This window comes from Choloepus didactylus, chromosome 4 (genome assembly GCF_015220235.1).
Source record: "Choloepus didactylus isolate mChoDid1 chromosome 4, mChoDid1.pri, whole genome shotgun sequence".
Lineage (NCBI taxonomy): Eukaryota > Metazoa > Chordata > Mammalia > Pilosa > Megalonychidae > Choloepus > Choloepus didactylus.
This window is the reverse complement of record NC_051310.1, coordinates 88,767,087-88,786,915: the sequence shown is the minus strand read 5'-3', so window position 1 is coordinate 88,786,915 and position 19,829 is coordinate 88,767,087. Positions and strand designations below refer to the sequence as shown.

The following is a 19,829-nucleotide window of genomic DNA, read 5'->3' as shown; positions in this document are numbered from 1 at the left end:
ATGCATGTAAAGTGCTTACATAAGTGAATATCCTTGTTCTTAGGAAATGTACATGTCAGGATTAAGTGTTTATAAAGTATGATGAATACAACTTACACTCAAGTATTCAGAAAATGTATTGACAGATATACAGACAAAAAGATAATAGATGGATAGATAGAATAACATGGCAAATGTGGCAAAATATTAAAATCAGTGGATCTGAGGGTTTATATTATTTTTGTAATTGTCTTGTACGTTTGAAAGTATTTGAAAATAAAAAATTAAAGAAAAAGTTATGCCTACAATACACAACACAATAATCCAAAAAGAAAAAAGAAATTAAAAAAAAAACAAAAAAACAAAACCAAAAAACCAAAAACCAAAAAAACCCACAAAAAACAGGGGTGGTGTGTGTGTGGGGGTGGGGGGTGGGAGGGGTGGATCCTGAAGCTCCTTTCAAGAGTTATGTGTCAGTCTTTTTTAGACAAATCTTTTACATTAAAATGTTTGCTAATTAAATTATTTTAAAGGATGGCGGCATGGGCATCAGCTTAAGATATTTGATTCACATGGAATCAAAACTAGGTGGTATTTCAAGTCTTATAAGCAGATTGCCAAGACATAATTCCCTGCCCGAACGCAAGTATTTTTTCCCCTCAACATTCTGCTATAAGCAAACTTTGGTTTTCAGGTTGAAAGATTGAGTTAGAACATAAAAGATGCTCAACATCATTAGCCAGTAGGAAAATGCAAATCAAAACTACAAGATACCACTTGTATCTCAAGTGCTAAAATAAATACCATAAAATGGGTTGGCTTAACAACAGGAATTTATTGGCTCACAGTTTTAAGGTTAGGAGAAGTCCAAAACTGAGGTGTCAGCAAGGCGATGCTTTCTCTCCAAAGACTATGGCATTCTGAGGCTGGCTGCTATAAATCCTAGGGGTTCCATGGTGATGTCCTTCGTCTCCTTTCTCTTCTGGATTCTAGCTTCTCCCTGTGGCATTTTCCCCCCATGTCCGACCTAGTAATACTGGATTAAGGCCCACCCTCATTCAATTTGAGCACATCTTAACCACGAAGGGTTGAATATAAGTTACCAGAAAAAACAAACAAATAAAAAAAACACAGAATTATACAACACAGTGAATACTAATGTAAACTATGGGATATAGTTAATAGCATAATTATAACAACACTGTTTCATCAGTTTTAACAAAGGTATCACATTAATGCAAAATATTAATAATAGGGAAAAACTGCTTGCGATGAGGGGCTATATAGGAATCTGTACTTTACATGTGACTTACCTGTAAACCTAACAACTGCTCTAATAAAAAATTTAAAAAACAGAATCTTTAAAATCCTTTGGATAAGTGAAAATTCAAAAGTTTTAAAACTAAATAAAATATGAAATAAAAACTGATAAAGTAACCTGTATGTTGATAGAGGTTTGGGTTACAAAGGTGAAGAAAAAGTCATTGAATAGTACCCTTGAAAATGTGTATTTCATTGTACCTAAGCGAAGAAGGGAGAGGGTGAGAGGGATGAGGAGGGGATGGGAGGGGAGGTGGAAGGGGAGGGGAAGGGAGAAAGAAAAAAAGAACCACCTTACTACAGACAAAAAGTGAACTCTAAATCTTAAGGGGGGAAGTGTGCCGGTATCTGTAACTTCTAAAACATTTTTTTTTTTAATCAGAGAAACTGTAGGTTTACAGAAAAATCATGTAAAAAATACAGTGTTGCATGTAACTCCCCCTCCAATTTTGAACACTTTGCACTAGTGTGGTACCTTTGTTACAACTGATGAAAGAGTATTATAATTGCACTGTTAACTATAGTTCATAGTTAACATTAGGGTTTATGTTTTTCCCAATATACCACCCTATTATTAGTAACTTGCCTTAGTGTGAAATATTTGTTATAATTCATGTAAGAACATTTTTATAATTGTACTATTAACCATAATTCATCGTTTACAATAGTTTACTGTGTTGTATAATCCTATGTTTTATCTTTTAATTTTTGTTCTAGTAACATATACATGACCTAAAATTTCCCCTTTTAAGCACACTGACATGTATAATTCAGTGCTGTTAATCACAGTCACAATGTTGTGCTACCATTACCACCATCCATTTCCAAAACTTTACAGTCAACCCAAATAGAATTTCTGTACAAATTAACTCCCCATTCATTACCCTAACCCAGCCCCTATAACCTATATTCTAGATTCTAACTCTATGAATTTGCTCATTCTAATTATTTCACATCAGTGAGATCATACACTATTTGCCCTATTGTGCCTGGCTCATTTTACTCAATGTGATTTTCAAGGTTCATCCATGTAGTCACATGAACATGAACTAGAACTTCATTCTTTTTCAATGCTGAATAACATTCATTGTATGTATATACCACATTTTGGTTATCCATTCTTTGGTTGATGGATACTTGGGTCGCTTCCATCTTTTGGCAATTGTGAATAATGCTGCTATATCAGTTTGCAAATATCTGTTCTAATCTGTTTTCTAAGGAACTGCCAAACTGTCCTCAAAGCAGCTGCACCATTTTACATTTCCAACAGCAATGAATGAGTTCCTATTTCTCCACATCCTCTCCAACACTTGTAATTTTTTTTTCTTTTTTTTTTAATAGTAGCCATTCTAATGGCTAGAATGTGAAATGGTATCTCATGTTTTTGATTTGCATTTCACTAATGGGTAATGATGATGAGCATCTTTTCATGTGCTTTGTGGCCATTTGGATATCCTCTTGGGAGAAATGTCTATTCAAAGCTTTTGCCCATTTTTAAAATTGGATTGTCTTTTTATCGTTAAGTTGCATATTTTTTATATTCTGGAAATTAAACCCTTATTGGATATGTGATTTCCAAATATTTTCTCCCATTGTGTAGGCTGTCTTTTCACTTTTGTGATAAAGTCCTTTGAAGCACAAAAGTTTTTAATTTTGATGAGGTCCCATTTATCTATTTTTTTCTTTTGTTGTTTGTGCTTTGGGTATAAAGTCTAAGAAACCATTGCCTAATACAAGATCCTGAAGATGTTTCCGTACATTTTCTTCTAGGAGCTTTATAGTCCTGTACTTATATTTTTAAGTATTTGATTCATTTTGAGTTAATTTTTGTATATGGTGTGAGACAGGGGTCCTTCTTCATTCTTTTGCATATGGATATCCAGTTCTCCCAGGACCATTTGTTGAAGAGACTGTTCTTTCCCAATTGAGCGTACTTGGCATCCTTGTCAAAAATCAATTTGCCATAGATATGAAGGTCTATTTCTGAACTCTCAATTAGATTCCAATAATCTATATGTCTATCCTTGTGACAGTAACATGCTGTTTTGACAAATGTAGCTTTGTAGTAAACTTTAAAGTTAGGAAATGTGAATCCTCCAACTTTGCTCTTCTTTTCCAAGAAGGTTTTGGCTAGTCAGGGCCCCCTACCCTTCCAAATAAATTTTATAATTGGCTTTTCCATTTCTGCGAAGTAGGCTGTTGAGATTTGATTGGTACTGTGTTGAATCTGTAGATCAATTTGGGTAGAACTGACATCTTAACAACATTCAATCTTCCAATCTATGAGCATGAAACGTCCTTCCATTTATATAGATCACCTCTGATTTCTTTTAGCAAAGTCTTATAGTTTTCAGTGTATAAGTCCTTTACATTCTTGGTTAAATTTATTCCTAGATATTTGATTTTTTTTTTTTTACTTGCTATTGTAAATGGAATTTTTTTCGATTTCCTCCTCAGATTGCTCATTACTAGTTAATAAAACGCAACTGATTTTTGTGTGTTGTCTTGTACCCCACCACTTTGCTGAATTCATTTATTAGCTCTGTTAGCTTTGTTGTAGATTTTTCGGGTCTTTGTGTATATACAGGATCACGGTGTCTGCAAAGAGGGAAAGTTTTACTTCTTCCTTTCCAATATGGTTGCCTTTTATTTCTTTTTCTTTCCTATTTGCTCTGGCTAGAACTTCTAGCACAATGTTGAATAACAGTGGTGATGGTGGGCATCTTGTCTTGTTCTGATATTAGAGGCAAGCTTTCAGTCTTTCACTGAGTATGATGTTAACTGTGGGTTTTTCACAGATGCCCTCTATCATGTTGAGGAAGAAGTTTCCTTCTATTCCTATTTTTCTAAGTGTTTATTTTTTATTTTTTAAAGCAAGTTTATTGAGATATACTCACACACCATACAATCCATCCAAAGTATACAATGAGTGCTTCACAGTATCATCACAGTTGGGCATTCATTGCCACAATCAATTTTAGAACATTTTCATTACTCTGAAAAAAACCCACAATGTCTCATAACCCTTATCCCTCCCTATTACTAACCCTTAAGAGCATTGGTGTGGTACATTTGTTACTGTTGATGAAAAATATTATAATATTACCATATAACCTATAGTTTGTATAGGTGCATTTTCCCCATATACCACTCTATTATTAACTCCTTGTAATAGTGATGTACATTTGTTCTAGTTCATGAAAGAACATTTTTTATATTTGTACAATTAATCACTGCCATCATCCACCAGAGGGATCACTGTGTCATACAGTACCATGTTTTATCCTCTACTTTTCCTTCTAGTGACATACATGACTCTAAACTTCCTTTCAAGTTCCTGTTAAAACTCTTCTTTGGCACTGGGTTCATGAGTACTTCCCTTCCAGGTGTTTTAATCAACAAAGGGTGCTGGACTTTGTCAAATGCCTTTTCTGCATCAGTTGAGATAATCATGTGGATTTTTCCCTCTATTTTGTTAATGTGGTATATTACATCTATTGATTTTTTGTAACTTATTTTCAAATGCTCCCAAGAAATTCAATGGATGGATGGGTGGCAGAGGAATGCATAGATACATAACAAACTAAATATAAAAAGTTAATTGTAGAATCTAGGTGGTGCGTATATGGGTATTCACTGCACAATTCAATTTTACATGCTTTTCAGAAAGTTTATAATGAACTGTTGGGGGGAAATGCCTGATTAGCTTTCTTGACCATAGATACACTATGTAGCTATATCTTCTATAGAGAGAGGTATAAACATTAAATATACTATATATAGAAATCTAAAAACCTTTGCACACTGTATGATTTCTTATGACCACACCTGAAGGAATCATGCTAATTTTGCCAAAATACTAGTCCTTTTATTTTCATTTATTTGCCAAGCATTTATTTATTATTATTATGTTATATACAAAGCACTCTGCTATGTGCCTTGGAAAACAGTAGTTCACATGTTAAGCACCTAATGTATGCTAATCACTTAATCTGTCATGTGCAACACTTTAAGAATCTTGAGTATTATCTGACAATATTCTATTTCATGGTTCTGAAATTCTATTAATTTCAGTATTTGTGCAAATAAAAAATTATAATTTTTCTAATTTGGATTCTGTAAACATATCCTAGAAGGTTAAGAAAGGAAAGGTAACTTTTTGGCTTGGAGGCAAACTACAGCATATGAAAGAAAGGGTGTTCATGTAAGGTATAGTATCTTAGGGGCGTTACTTTTTTTAACCAATTTATCCAATTTTGGACACTTCATAACTTGAAGCAAAAACAAGTGTAAGGGTTTGATTTACTACTCTTTGGAAAAGAGGTTAGGAACTATGAATATTTTCTGTAGCCATCAATTATCCTTTTGGATAATAGGGTCTTACAGATCACATGCATTTTATGGTCACACTTTCTCACTTCACTAGAGTCAAAAAACATCCCAAGAATTCTTCTCACTCTAAAAACAAAATCTGAATTTTATGATGTTGATCTAAGGAAAAGAGAGACTTTAAGAACTAGTAAATATTCATAAGAAGAAACATGAAGCTTCTAACACTCAAAAGCCTCAAAATCACATTGATCAGAAGGCATACTGAATGGATATAGAAGGTTAAAATGGAAAGTCCATGATAAACGGTGCAGGCTGTTCGAGTGCTCTGTGAGGCCAGAATTACAGGAACGGCTGCAGGAAGTGACCTAACACACCATTCATGGTTCACAGAAAAGGACGTTGCAGTGCTCTGCCTACAGACTATTTTGTAGAGAAGGGTGGAGAGGAGAGTTAGACCCTGGGAAGAAACTCTAGGACCTTCTGACATTTCACAGCACACATTGTGTGACTGACCACTGAGGAAGACTTTTGAGGAAGCAGCCAATGGTCTGTCTGCCACTGCCATGCTTCTAAGGAAATCACTGGCTTTAAGTATTTGGAGATTCAGAGCAAAATAACAGTACACAAACAACGTTTTAGAGTCAGACCAACCTAGGTACTAATCCCAACTGTGTTACTTACCAGCTGAGGCACTTTGGGTAAACTACTTCACTAGTCAGAACTGCCATTTACTCAGGGATATAATGAGGATAAAATCACCCAACTTGCAAGGTTACTGGGAGTATGAAATGGGATCATACATGTAAAAAATTCAGTCTGGCACCTAGCATACAGTAAGGACCTTTTAAATATTAGTTTTTCTCTCTTCTTTTCCTTTCTTTTGCATGCCTTTGGTTTTATTAAAGCTAAATTTATTGCAAAGCCTCTCCTAGTCAAAAACAACTTTGGTAGGGTGGAAATGCTAAGAGGATAAAACCCTCTTGATTTCATCCCAGGCCATTTAGACATTCTTGTGCACGTACGAAAGGTGAAAGTGCATCCATTAATTTCTGATTTCCCTAGGCACTCTGGTGTGACATGTAGGTAAATATTTATTTGGGGAGTAGGCTTCAATTTTTAAAAATTTTATCTTTCTTGTCATCCTGAAAGAACAGCCAAATCTAGCACAGGCCAAAGTTTTTGACAGACTGAATAACAAGGCAAAATGTAGGAACTTGTAATTCTCTTTAGCCAGGAAAACCATTCAATTCAGTGACCATGACTGATATCATTATGCAGAGATGGGTAACCTCCAGGGACAAACTCTCACACACCTGAGAGGTAGTGAGCATGTATTTCCAACAGAAGACTCATCAATTTTTTAAAAACTTTTTATTATGAAAATTTTCATACATCCCCATGTATCCATGACCCAGTGTCAGTGACTTTCAAGATCTCATTTTAAAGCTGGAACTTAGGGACATCATTTAATCTATTTATATCAGACAAAAGCAATGTGTTTTTAGAGACATGTACCTTCAAAATGGTACTCCCCTCGGGTATTGTAAGAGACCTTTAGAAGTCTTTAGAATGAAAACCTCAAAATCAGAGTGGAAATCACCCAGATTCTGATAATAAGAAAAATAATAAAATCACATTACTTTCCCTCTTCCTAAACAGTTTCAGAGAAAGGCAGATCTTTCCCGATGTGTGGATTTTTTACTTTACAGAATTCCTGAGTCAATTCACTGCAAGTAACCATAATAGAAATCTTTAAGTTTCCACCATAAATTGTTTCAAGGACTTCTAGAAGACAATGAGCTCAAGAAAAAGCAATAAGGTAGAAAAGGGTTAGGGAAGGCCAAATGGAAGCATAAAGGCCACTGGTCAAAAATGAAAGGAAGTCACTGAGGTACAGTCACAGAGGCTTAGATATGCTCTAGACCAGAATTCTAGAACATTAAGCCTCTATCGTTATGTCACAACTTTTAAACACAGCACCATCACACTATCTTGGATAACTCAATTACCCACAACACCACGGCTCTCACCATTTTCTCCAAAGTCATCATAAAATGAGAGGGAGCATTTTTCTTCACAGTTGCCGCAGTATTTCTGTCCTTCACCCCTTACTAAAAAGAAAACCACTTGTGGCATATAATTGAGTACTACTATTTGCTGTCTCTGCTATGGAAAAACCCTCTAATTCTTCTTAAAGAGACAAAACAGAACTCATTGCAACTAGATACAAAAACAAGCAAAAGAAAACAAGTCGCCCCCATTCCCCACCTCCTTAAACACAGTCCCAAATTACAAGCAAACACGAGGTGATTCATGTGCAAGGGCTATTCACTAAGAGGGTTTGGGTTCCCTAGCAGAGACCTAGAAAGTTCCAATTAAGCAGGCTATATGAGAGGGGTGATATGACGAAGTACAGCAGCAAGCTTCAGGCCTAAACACATTAATCAGAAACAACTCTGGTTACTTTATACCATTGACATCATATAATCTGAGCTGCAGTCCCTTCCTGCCCACTGAAGAGTGTTCACTGTCATCTAACTACAGGAACTTCCATTTCTTTCAGCTTCAACATGAGCTTCAAAATCTGTTAACCAGCAATGATTTTGCAGAAACTAAAGCAAACAATAACTTTCTATTAAAAAAAAAAGGCCCCCAACAATCTGGAGTTTCCTTCTCCAAAAGGGAACATTTTACACTCCCATCAGATCATGTGAGAGCCTGGCTGGGACCCTGCAAGGCTGGGTGGACCACCCCTTACCAGCAAGAGTCACATATTGAGGCAATACCTTTGAGAAGATTATGCTGTCCATTTCATCACTGGGTGAATGAAAGAGGTCACATTCACTCCCAGATTCTCTTTTCAGTGCACCTTGTGATGAGGCACACTCTCTGCCCAGACCAACATCTAGGAAGTTCTCACACTCTGAAAAAGAAAATTATGCAACCAATACTTAAAAAAAAAAAAAATTAATTCCATTTCTCTTCACCTCAGCAAATGACCTTTTAAATTGTGTTACCTTTTTTTTAATATTAAGATGATATAAAGGACATATTGTCAAATTAGTAGCTTTCAGTTCTGATACCCCTATTCTAGACTGATAGTTACCACAGTATATCTAGAAGTTTGCCATGCACTCCATAGGTACAGAAAGATAAAATGTTCACTTAGAATCATAATTACACCTATATTTAAGTATCTAAGTATTCTCCTCCTGGCACTGCACACAAACCCCCCTCCCCCCTCTTTCTTTTTCCACCATAAAGTCCATTATTAGGAAGCTATGTGACAGGGCTTGTGGCTAATCTCTGTTTTAAGACTAAGTCTTTCTGGCAACTTGTTACTTTATGAAAATATGGAATAAAAGGCAAAGGGGGCATATCTAAAACATTTATCAGTGTACTGAACTTAAGGGTTCTATTGAATAGTAACAAAAATATAATTAACGTTTCCTATCTTAAATAGATATATTGGAGGAATAATGCACTGAAGTAGACAAATGTATCATCTAGGATCTTTTTTCGTCCAATTACTAGTACAGGGACAATGGTGAACCAGAGGGAGTGGGTCTTGACAGAAATATTACAACAGTACATCAAAGATTCCTAAAAACATAGTATCTTGAAATTAGCAAGGTATTTAACCCATTCTCTCCTACTAATTTTGTGGACAAAAGGGACAAGTGACTGGAAAGCAACAGAGTTAAAAAGAGTTATAGATGGTGAAACCAAGAAATCCAAAGAGTCAAATAGTGGTAGGATGTTACTCTCCTTCAAGAATAGTCTCCATTCTAGTGAAGACTTTAATGTGTGATATGAACAGACATATATGCATGCTTATCAAATCTGCAGGTGACACTAACTGATGAGGGGCAGAATAGATAACTTGGCTACTTAGAAGTTGATGAGGCCTCCACCTGGTGACTTTAGATGAAAGAAAATTTAAGAGGAGCTGTCAATGAAAGGTGATTGTAAAACAAAACAAAACAAAGCACACACACACATACTCTCAAAACCAAAAAACCTCAGAAAACCAAAAAACCAGTACTTGTAAGGAATTTATTTGTTCCGAGATGTCTTATCAATGAGAACACTGAGAAACAGAAAGGCATGCGTGTCAAACACTTGAGATATATATATATATCTTGTGGAGGAGTTTGAAGAAATTTTGCTTACAAAGTGTTGTCAAATGAGGAAGCGTGAATAGAATAGCTCTGCGCTGTACCAGAAGGCAGAACAAGTCCAGCGAGGGGAAACTGCAGAGCTTCACTGTAACAGGGCTTGTGGACAACAGGATGGGCAGCCTCACAAAGTGATATGTCACTTTACCAGAAAGGGTGGAGCAGAGACTGAATGATTATATCAAGATGTTTCAGAAAAGTTTGTCTACATAGAGGGCGAAGATGTGGATTGGACTAGGTAGTCTCCAATGATTCTTTTCATTCTCAGATTCTATGCTTGGACAACAGAGACATGTATACACATGCATGCCATGTGAGTGCAAGCGTGTGTGTCAAAAGATAATGGGAAGAAATTTTCTAATTTAAGTTAATTAATAAATTAACAATTGATACTTAATATAATTATCTACCCTGGATCAGCTGGGTAGCTTAGACAAAGGGGCCAAGGGTGTACTGCTTCAGAATAGGTCATGAGTCAACTGTTAATAAAATAACCTTTTCTATTAGTTAGACATTTGGCTAGGCTGGGTACAAGGAGTATCCAAATGACAAAAGACATTTATTGTTTGTATGTGTTGGGGGAGGGGGTTTACATTCTTGTGGGAAAAATGGACGTGTTAAAGGAAAATTTCAAGACAGAAGAATACAAAGCATGCAATAAGAAGTGAGGTAGGGCAGTGGATTAATCTGAAACAGTAAATTTAAGTAAACACTTCAGTTAAAAAAAAGATCCTAGTCCATTTCAGTCTTGGTCCAAACTACTTGACTGTGTTATTTCAACGGGAATGGCTCTGCGTTTAAAAGACTGGAAATCTTATGTATGTACTAACCTGGGTGGAGTTGGTAGGTGTGAATTTTCTACTCCTTCTCCTTTCCCCACTTGGAAAAACCAAAAACTCCATTGCATCTTTGAGAGGAAAAGAGGGGCTGGCCAAGAAAAGGAAGGGCTGTCACAGCCACTACACTGAGTTGCTGGCTGTCCAGCTGGCAGTCTAACAGACCACATTCAAATTCCAGACTGGAAAACAAACCAGCTCAGAGACATTCTAATGGAAAATTCACAGGGAACATCAGATTCAGCCTTGGTAGGAATACCTCACCCAGAAAACAAATCCAAGCTAGTGCTACGAGGGACCACAAACCAAGTATGGAATAAGAAGAGTCTGCAGTGTGAGAATGTTGACTGCTGGAGCAGGGAGGAGGGAAGTGTGTGAAAAAAGGGATCAGGGAGAGAGAAGGACCTTAAGCCATTGGGGGTGGAGGGGTAGCTAAAGGCAAAGCTAATCCACACCCATGTCACAAGAGCTGTTAAGCAATCTTTCCTTTCTTCCTGCATGCCCCCTTCCTAATGAAGAAGGCAGCATATCAAGTTGTGAACAAGAGCAAAAAGCATAGGTTTTAGAGTTAGACTGATCTGGCTTAAATCTAGGTCTGAATAATTAGCAGAAAGATCCCAGACAAATAGCAATTTAATCCCTCTGTGACTCAGTTTCCATACCAGTGAAATGGGATAATTTGTACCTTCCTATAAGAGTCGTGGTACAGTTAGAAATAATATATACACAATATAATCAGAATTCTGCCCTCAGCACACAGCAGGAATGTGATAAATGTACCTAATAAGGATTCATTATCCCACAAAGAGTGATTCAACAAGTATCCGTGATGATAAGACTTTGAAGGTGGGCATAGCAGGAAACGATCCTACTTTATAAGCCATAGCATATATAATAATCTATCTGTATCTTTTGTGTACCAAGCTATTAGTTTTTAAAACTAGTAGAAGGTGTACTCTCTAAGATGTTATCTAGTCACTTGTGTTTAAAATAACATACTATATATATATAGGAAAACAAATGGCAGTACCCACTGGGCTTTGCTCATCCTAATCCTCCAATCTTGTATTTATTCAGTATTGAAGAGCATACCAAGAAATTTTAAAAGATATAATATTATTTGCTCTAATGCTATTGTTCTTGAGCATGTATTTGTGAAGGAAAACAAAGAAAACCGCAAGACTGTGAAGACCTACCATTCATAATCAACTGTGCCTCAAATCAAAATCTCAGGTCTGAAATAGAGATACATAATCCAGATCTTCATTTTTTTTTTTTTTAAATTGGGCTTCAAAAAAAAAAAATCACTTTAAAAATTATATGAAATAGCTTGGGCTTTTGAGTTGGAGTATGGGTAGGGGTGTGGAGGGAGTCTAAAAAATCCAAGATTATGTCCTGTGTGGAAAATGTTGAGAGGTTCAAAATTCATTTCTTTAGATGAGTTAATTAAACAACCATGTCTGGAGATACTTTCTATGAATATTCAAATTGCGAGATAACCTCATTTAACCTTTACATGGCAAAAAGTTTTACTGCTTGAATGGTTGGGAGTAATTATATTTTTAGAAACAGCCCCAGTTTAAGGAACCAAAATATAGAAAGTGGTATACTTTTTTTTTTTTTTTTTTTTTTTTAATCATCATTTTATTGAGATATATTCACATACCACGCAGTCATACAAAACAAATTGTACTTTCGATTGTTTACAGTACCATTACATAGTTGTACATTCATCACCTAAATCAATCCCTGACACCTTCATTAGCACACACACAAAAATAACAAGAATAATAATTAGAGTGAAAAAGAGCAATTGAAGTAAAAAAGAACACTGGGTACCTTTGTCTGTTTGTTTCCTTCCCCTACTTTTCTACACATCCATCCATAAACTAGACAAAGTGGTGTTTGGTCCTTATGGCTTTCCCAATCCCATTGTCACCCCTCATAAGCTACATTTTTATACAACTGTCTTCGAGATTCATGGGTTCTGGGTTGTAGTTTGATAGTTTCAGGTATCCACCACCAGCTACCCCAATTCTTTAGAACCTAAAAAGGGTTGTCTAAAGTGTGCATAAGAGTGCCCACCAGAGTGACCTCTCGGCTCCTTTTGGAATCTCTCTGCCACTGAAGCTCATTTCATTTCCTTTCACATCCCCCTTTTGGTCAAGAAGATGTTCTCCGTCCCACGGTGCCAGGTCTACATTCCTCCCTGGGAGTCATATTAGAAAGTGGTATACTTTTTAAGTAGAAGATTCCAGGGGGTTGGATGGGGGAAGTGTCAGCTAAATCTGTTAACAGTCAATCAGATGAAGTATGGAGACCCCAAACACAAAAATAGCAAAATAACATCATTTACCAAACAGTTTCTCCAGTTGCTCCAAGGCAAAAACAGAGAAAAATACTTTTCGTATTAGTTTTCGAAACGTTTGTAGTAAAGTCAGAGGGTTGAGAGTCAGAAGGAAATCTCTCTGGAGATTGAGGATTTGAACAGTTTGTCATTAAAAGCAGGGAAGGTAAACAGAGGTTGTGTTGGGTTAAGACTCAAGAGCCCAGTATACAAATCACCAGTGTTCACTTAGCAGCTGTAGTTCCAGGCACAGGAATTCACAATTACTCACTACGGCATCCTTACAACACCCTCCAAATGAGGCAAGCTTGTAACACATTCCAGACAGGAGACAGAACACACACAGGCATTAGGGAACATACCTTATGCCACAGTGAGCTAATGGCTGAACCTGGGTTAAAAGTTGGGAATCCTAACTAACCATAAGTTCTGTACTGTGTCATTAACATGCAAGGTCTTAAGAATAACTTTTATTTCTAATACCTCATGGGTGCTCAAGGAAAGACTCAATTTCTGACCATACTTCCACAGTGTAATGGTTCTCAACTATGGCTATGCAGCAGAGTAACCAAAGCACCTTTTAAAGATTCAGATGCCCAGGCCAAACCCCAGCTCAATTAAATTGGAATCTCTTGGAGTAGGACCCAGGCATCTGTACATGTTGAAAGCTTCCCAGACAAGTCCAATGTGCAGACAAAATTGACAATGACAGCTTTAGTCCTTAATAATATATATTCATAGTTTTACCAGATGAAAAAACCTATGTCATATGTATATGCACCACCCAGATGCATTCACAGATGAATCATAAAGCAACATCTAGAAGCCTGTTCCCACTAAAATGAAATTTAGGTAATTGCATATGCTCACCTTCAATTCTGAGACAAAATGCCTACAAACCCAAATTACATATGCCCCTTCCTCTGATTTACTGCATAACATGGTAAAGAAAGGACACATCTCCATGTCAAAAATCATCTGTTTAATTAGAGTAGAAATATGGCTCCAGGAAATGAACATTTTTGGATGCAGTTTTCCAAACAAATTGCAAGCTGGAAAATCTTTGCTTACCTGGGCTCTGCTTGGGAGCCAAAAGAGACGCTGCATCAGGGCACGGCTCTATTGTACACCAGCTTTCTTGGTTTATCTGAAGGGGTAAAAAAAAACAAACAGATTGAGTTTCTGACAGTGAAACAATGTGGGATGATTTTATAACTGCTGCAAATGTACCTAATACATCAACATTATTTTTTTTCTTTAATATTTTATTGTAACGTGGGTAAAATTATGTCAAGAAAGAAAACTTTTCACAATACAATAAAGGCAACCAGTGTCAGTTAAGGCTCTAAAGAGCTCAATAAAAGATAGGCATGCAAAAACAACAGAAAAAGATATACAAACAGGAAGGCCATGGTACAGGCCAAGAGCAGAATTTTAAAAAAAAGTTAGCAGATTAAACTGACCGAATATTAAAATATGCATTTAATGTCATGGCTGACAAGTTGCTTTTTTTAAAAACAGCAAAACAAAAATAATTCCTATTTAGTCAGAAACTACTATAGTCCAGGTATCATATTAAGATTTGACACGTTATCTCATTTAATCCCCATAATTGCTACATAAAATTTGTGTTATCTCTATCAATAGGAATTAAAGAGGGACATCATGCAGATTCTACAGACACTGAAAGGATAGTAAAGGAATATTATGAACAATTTTATGATAATATTTTCAACAAGTTAGATAAAATGGACACATTCTATGAAAGAAAGAACTACCAAAACTCATTCAAGAACACACAGATAACCTGAATAGCCTTATCTTATTAAAGACATTGAATTCACATAGTTTAAAACTTTCCTACAAGGAAAACTCCAGGCCAGATGGCTTTCGTGGTGAACTCTACCAAACATTTAAGGAAGAAATCATACCTATTCTACACAAACGCTTACACAGTAAATAGAAGAGGAGAGAACAGCACACAGCCTATTTTATGACACCTAGCATTCACCCCGATACCAAAACCAGACAAAGACACTATAAGAAAACTACAGTATATTACCTCTCATGAACAAAGATGCACAGACTGTGTAAAAATTTTAGGAAATTGAACCCAGCAATATATAAAAAAGATAAAAACACGATGACCAAGTGGAGTTAACCCCAGGAATGTGAAGTTTAGAATTCAAAACATTAATATATTAGACCAAAATTCCCACAACCAAATGATTATAAGTAGATGCAGAAAAAGAGTATGTCAAAATTTAACATCCATTCAGAATAAAAGTCTTAGAAAACTAGGAGCAGAAAGGAAATTCCTGAAACTGATAAAGGGCATCTATGACAAATCTATAGCTAATATCATATTTACTGGTGAAAGATTAAATGCGTTCACTCTGAGATCAAGAACAAGGCCAAAATGTCCACTTTTATCCAAGATTGTACTGGAGGTGCTAGCCAGTGCAATAAAGCAGAAAAGGAAATAAGACGAATACAGAGTGGAAAGGAAAAAGTAAAACTATTTGCAGATGGCTTTACTGCTTATGTAGAAAATCCTAAGGAATCTACAAAATTGCTACCAGAACTTGTGAGTTTAACAAGGATGCAGGATACAAACTCAATATACAAAAACAATGGTATTTTTTATACTAGCAGTGACTAACTAGAAATTAAAATTAAAAGCAAAAGCAAAAGCAATGCCATTTACAATAGCTCCAAAAATATATAAAATAACTAGGGATAAATTTAAGAAAATAGGGTCAAGTCCTACCCTGTACTCTGAAAACTACAATACACTGTTGAAAAGAATTAAAGCAGCCACAATCAAAACTCCAGAAGAATTTTTTGTAGATATTGACAAGTTCATTCTTAAATTACATGGAAATACAAAGGATCTAGAATTTTCAAAACAATTTTGAAAAAGAACAAAATTGTACCACTTTCACTACTTGATTTCAAGACTTACTATGAAGCTACACTGATCAAGCCAGTATGGCACTGTTGTAAAGAAAGACACATAGATCAATGGAACAGAAAAGAGTCCACAAATCTCAAGATGTGATCCATTGATTTTTGACAAAGATGCTAAGGTTATGAGGAAAAGAATAGTCTTTGAACAAGTGGTCCTGGAAACTTGATTATCCATATGCAACAAAAATAAAACATTACCATCCCTACTACCACCACCACCACCACCACCACCACCACCACCACAATATCCCTCAAACCTTATATCACAACATCTATAAAAATTAACTTGAAATAGATTATATATAGATATAAATGTTAAAAGTAAAACCATTAAACTTCAAAAGGAAAACACAGGCATTTTTGTGAACTTGGGTTATGCAAAGATTTCTTAGATAGGACACATGAGAAAGCATGGAAAAACAGAAAAATGTGACATGAAAACTAAAATGTTTGCTCCTCATTTTCGAAAATGAAAGGGCAAACCACAGAGTGAGAGAAAGTATTTCCATAATACACACTGATGGGCTGATATCCAGAACTTAAAACAAAAACAAAAACAAAACAAAACAAGACCCTCTTACAATGCATTAATAAGACAACTAACTTCACTGTAAAAATAGGCAAAAGATTAGAATAGACACTTCATCCAAGAAGATATATGAATGGTAAATAAATACAGAAAAAGCTATCCAACATTAATCATCAGGGAAATGCAAATTAAAACCACAACGAGATACCACTGCAATGAGATTAAAATTAAAAAGGACTGATAATAACAAGTGTTGATGAAGATGTGGAGCAACTGAAACACTGGTATGTTGCTGGCAGAATGCAAAACACACACAATTTACCTACAATACAGCAATCCCACTCAATGGGTATTTACACACAAAAAATTAAAACATATCTTCAAACAAAGACTTATACTGGAATGTTCATAGCAGCTTAATTTGTAATTACCCCAAAATGGAAACGGCCAGGTTGCCAACAACTGATGAAATTACAGTATGTCCATAAAATGCAATAGATTCAGCAAGAAAAAGGAATGAACTACTAAAACATGCAACAAAATGAATGAGTCACAAGAGCGTAATGCTAAGTAAAAGGAAAAGCCAACTGTATGGTTCCACCTATATGAAATTCTGGAAAAGGCAAAACTGTACTCTCAGATACTGGAGGAGGAGACTGACTACAAGGGGACAGGAGGGAATTACTGGAGAGATTTTACCGTGATTGTGGTAGTGATTACACAACTTAAAAATATGTCAAAACGCATCAAACTGTAAACTGAAAATTGATTTTTATTGTATGTAAATTATACCTCCATAAAGCTGGAAAAAAATACACCCACAAAAGAGAAGTATGAAATTAAAAGAAACTGTAGACCAGAGGAGGCGGGGCAAGATGGAGGATTGGTGAGCTGTATGTTTTAGTTACTCCTCCAGGAAAGTAGGTAGAAAGCCAGGAACTGAATGGACTGGACACCGCAGAGCAATCTGTCTTTGGGCATAGTTCATACAACACTCATGAACACGTCAAACTGCTGAGATCAGCAAAATCTGTAAGTTTTTGCAGCCGGGGACCCGCGCCCCTCCCTGCCAGGCTCAGTCCCGTGGGAGGAGGGGCCGTCCACGCTGGGAAGGCGAAGGGAGAACTGCAGTGGCGGCTCTTATCGGAAACTCATTCTACTGATCCAAACTCCAACCACAGATAGACTGAGACCAGACACCAGAGAATCTGAGGGCAGCCAGCCGAGCACAGAGGAGAAAGGCATAGCAAAAAACAGCACGAAAAACTCCAAAATAAAAGCAGAGGATTTTGAACATAGAAAGGGGAAGGGCAGAGCTCAGGCCCTGAGGCACATATGCAAATCCTGAAGAAAAGCTGATCTCTCTGCCCTGTGGACCTTTCCTTAATGGCCCTAATTGCTTTGTCTCTTAGCATTTCAATAACCCATTAGATCTATGAGGAGGGCTCTCTTTTTTTTTTTTTTTTAATATCTTTTTTTCTTTTTCTAAAACAATTATTCTAAGAAGCCCAATACAGAAAGCCTCAAAGACTTGCAATTTGGGCAAGTCAAGATAAGAGCAGAACTAAGAGAGCTCTGAGGCAAAAGGCAATAATCCAGTGGCTGAGAAAATTCACTGACCACCACAACTTCCCAAGGAAAGGGGGGTGTCCGCTCACAACCATCATCCTGCTGGACAGGAAACACTCCTGCCCATCGCCAGCCCCATAGCCCAGAGTTGCCCCAGACAACCCAGTGTGACGGAAGTGCTTCAAATAACAGGCACACACCACAAAACTGGGCATGGACATTAGCCTTCCCTGCACCCTCAGCTGGTTGTCCCAGAGTTGGGAAGGTGGAGCAGTGTGAATTAACAAAGCCCCATTCAGCCATCATTTCAGCAGACTGGGAGCCTCCTTACACAGCCCAGCAGCCCAGAACCGCCCTGGGGGGATGGCACTCACCTGTGACATAGCACAGTCCTCCCGCAACAGAGAACCAGGGGGTGCATGGCCTGGAAGAGAGACCCACTAGTAAGTCTCAGCAGCCATACGCCAATACCAAGGACTTGTGGGTCAGTGGCAGAGACAAACTGTGGCAGGACTGAACTGAAGGATTAGACTATTGCAGCAGCTTTAAAACTCCAGGAACACCAGGGAAATTTGATTGTTAGAACCACCTCCCCTCCCTGACCGCCCAGACAACACGCCCCATATACAGGGCAGGCAACACCAACTACACATGCAAGCTTGGTACACCAATTGGACCCCACAAGACTCACTCCCCGACTCACCACAAAGGCAAAGCAGGGGAGAACTGGCTTGTGGAGAACACGTGGCTCGTGGATGCCACCTGCTGGTTAGTTAGAGAAAGTGTAATCCATGAAGCTGTAGATCTCATAAATTAGAGATAAGGACTTCAATTGGTCTACAAATCCTAAAAGAAACCTATCAAGTTAAGCAAATGCCAAGAGGCCAAAAACAACAGAAAATTATAAAGCATATGAAAAAACCACACGACATGGATAACCCAAGCCCAAGCACCCAAATCAACAGATAAGAAGAGACACAGTACCCAGAGCAACTAATCAAAGAACTAAAGATGAACAATGAGACCACAGTACAGGATACAAAGGATATCAAGAAGACCCTAGAAGAGCATAAAGAAGACATTGTAAGACTAAATAAAAAAAAATAGATGATCTTATGGAAATTAAAGAAACTGTTGACCAAATTAAAAAGATTCTGGACACTCATAGTACAAGACTAGAGGAAGCTGAACGACGAATCAGTGACCTGGAAGATGACAGAATGGAAAATGAAAGCACAAAAGAAAGAATGGGGAAAAAAATCGAAAAAATCGAAATGGACCTCAGGGATATGATAGATAATATAAAACATCCAAATATAAGACTTATTGGTGTTCCAGAAGGGGAAGAAAAGGGTAGAGGTCCAGGAAGAGTATTCAAAGAAATTGTTGGGGAAAACTTCCTAAATCTTCTAAACAACATAAATACACAAATCATAAATGCCCAGCGAACTCCAAATAGAATAAATCCAAATAAACCCACTCCGAGACATATTCTGATCACACTGTCAAACATGGAAGAGAAGGAGCAAGTTCTGAAAGCAGCAAGAGAAAAGCAATTCACCACATACAAAGGAAACAGCATAAGACTAAGTAGTGACTACTCAGCAGCCACCATGGAGGCGAGAAGGCAGTGGCACGATATATTTAGAATTCTGAGTGAGAAAAGTTTCCAACCAAGAATACTTTATCCAGCAAAGCTCTCCTTCAAACTTGAGGGAGAGCTTAAATTTTTCACAGACAAACAAATGCTGAGAGAATTTGCTAACAAG

At 37.0% G+C, this 19,829-nt stretch overlaps 1 protein-coding gene across 11 annotated transcripts in view; it reads right to left on the bottom strand.

The window, feature by feature from the left end:
- The window catches only part of AKAP13 (A-kinase anchoring protein 13), a 405,703-nt gene that overhangs the window by 101,530 nt on the left and 284,344 nt on the right, over positions 1–19,829 (bottom strand). For all 11 annotated transcript variants that reach the window (XM_037832976.1, XM_037832972.1, XM_037832973.1 and 8 more), the window contains 2 exons: positions 14,064–14,139; positions 8,418–8,554 (listed from right to left, as the gene is read on the bottom strand). In XM_037832976.1, the coding sequence (XP_037688904.1) occupies positions 8,418–8,554; positions 14,064–14,139 (213 nt within the window). The remainder of the gene's footprint in view (positions 1–8,417; positions 8,555–14,063; positions 14,140–19,829) is intronic.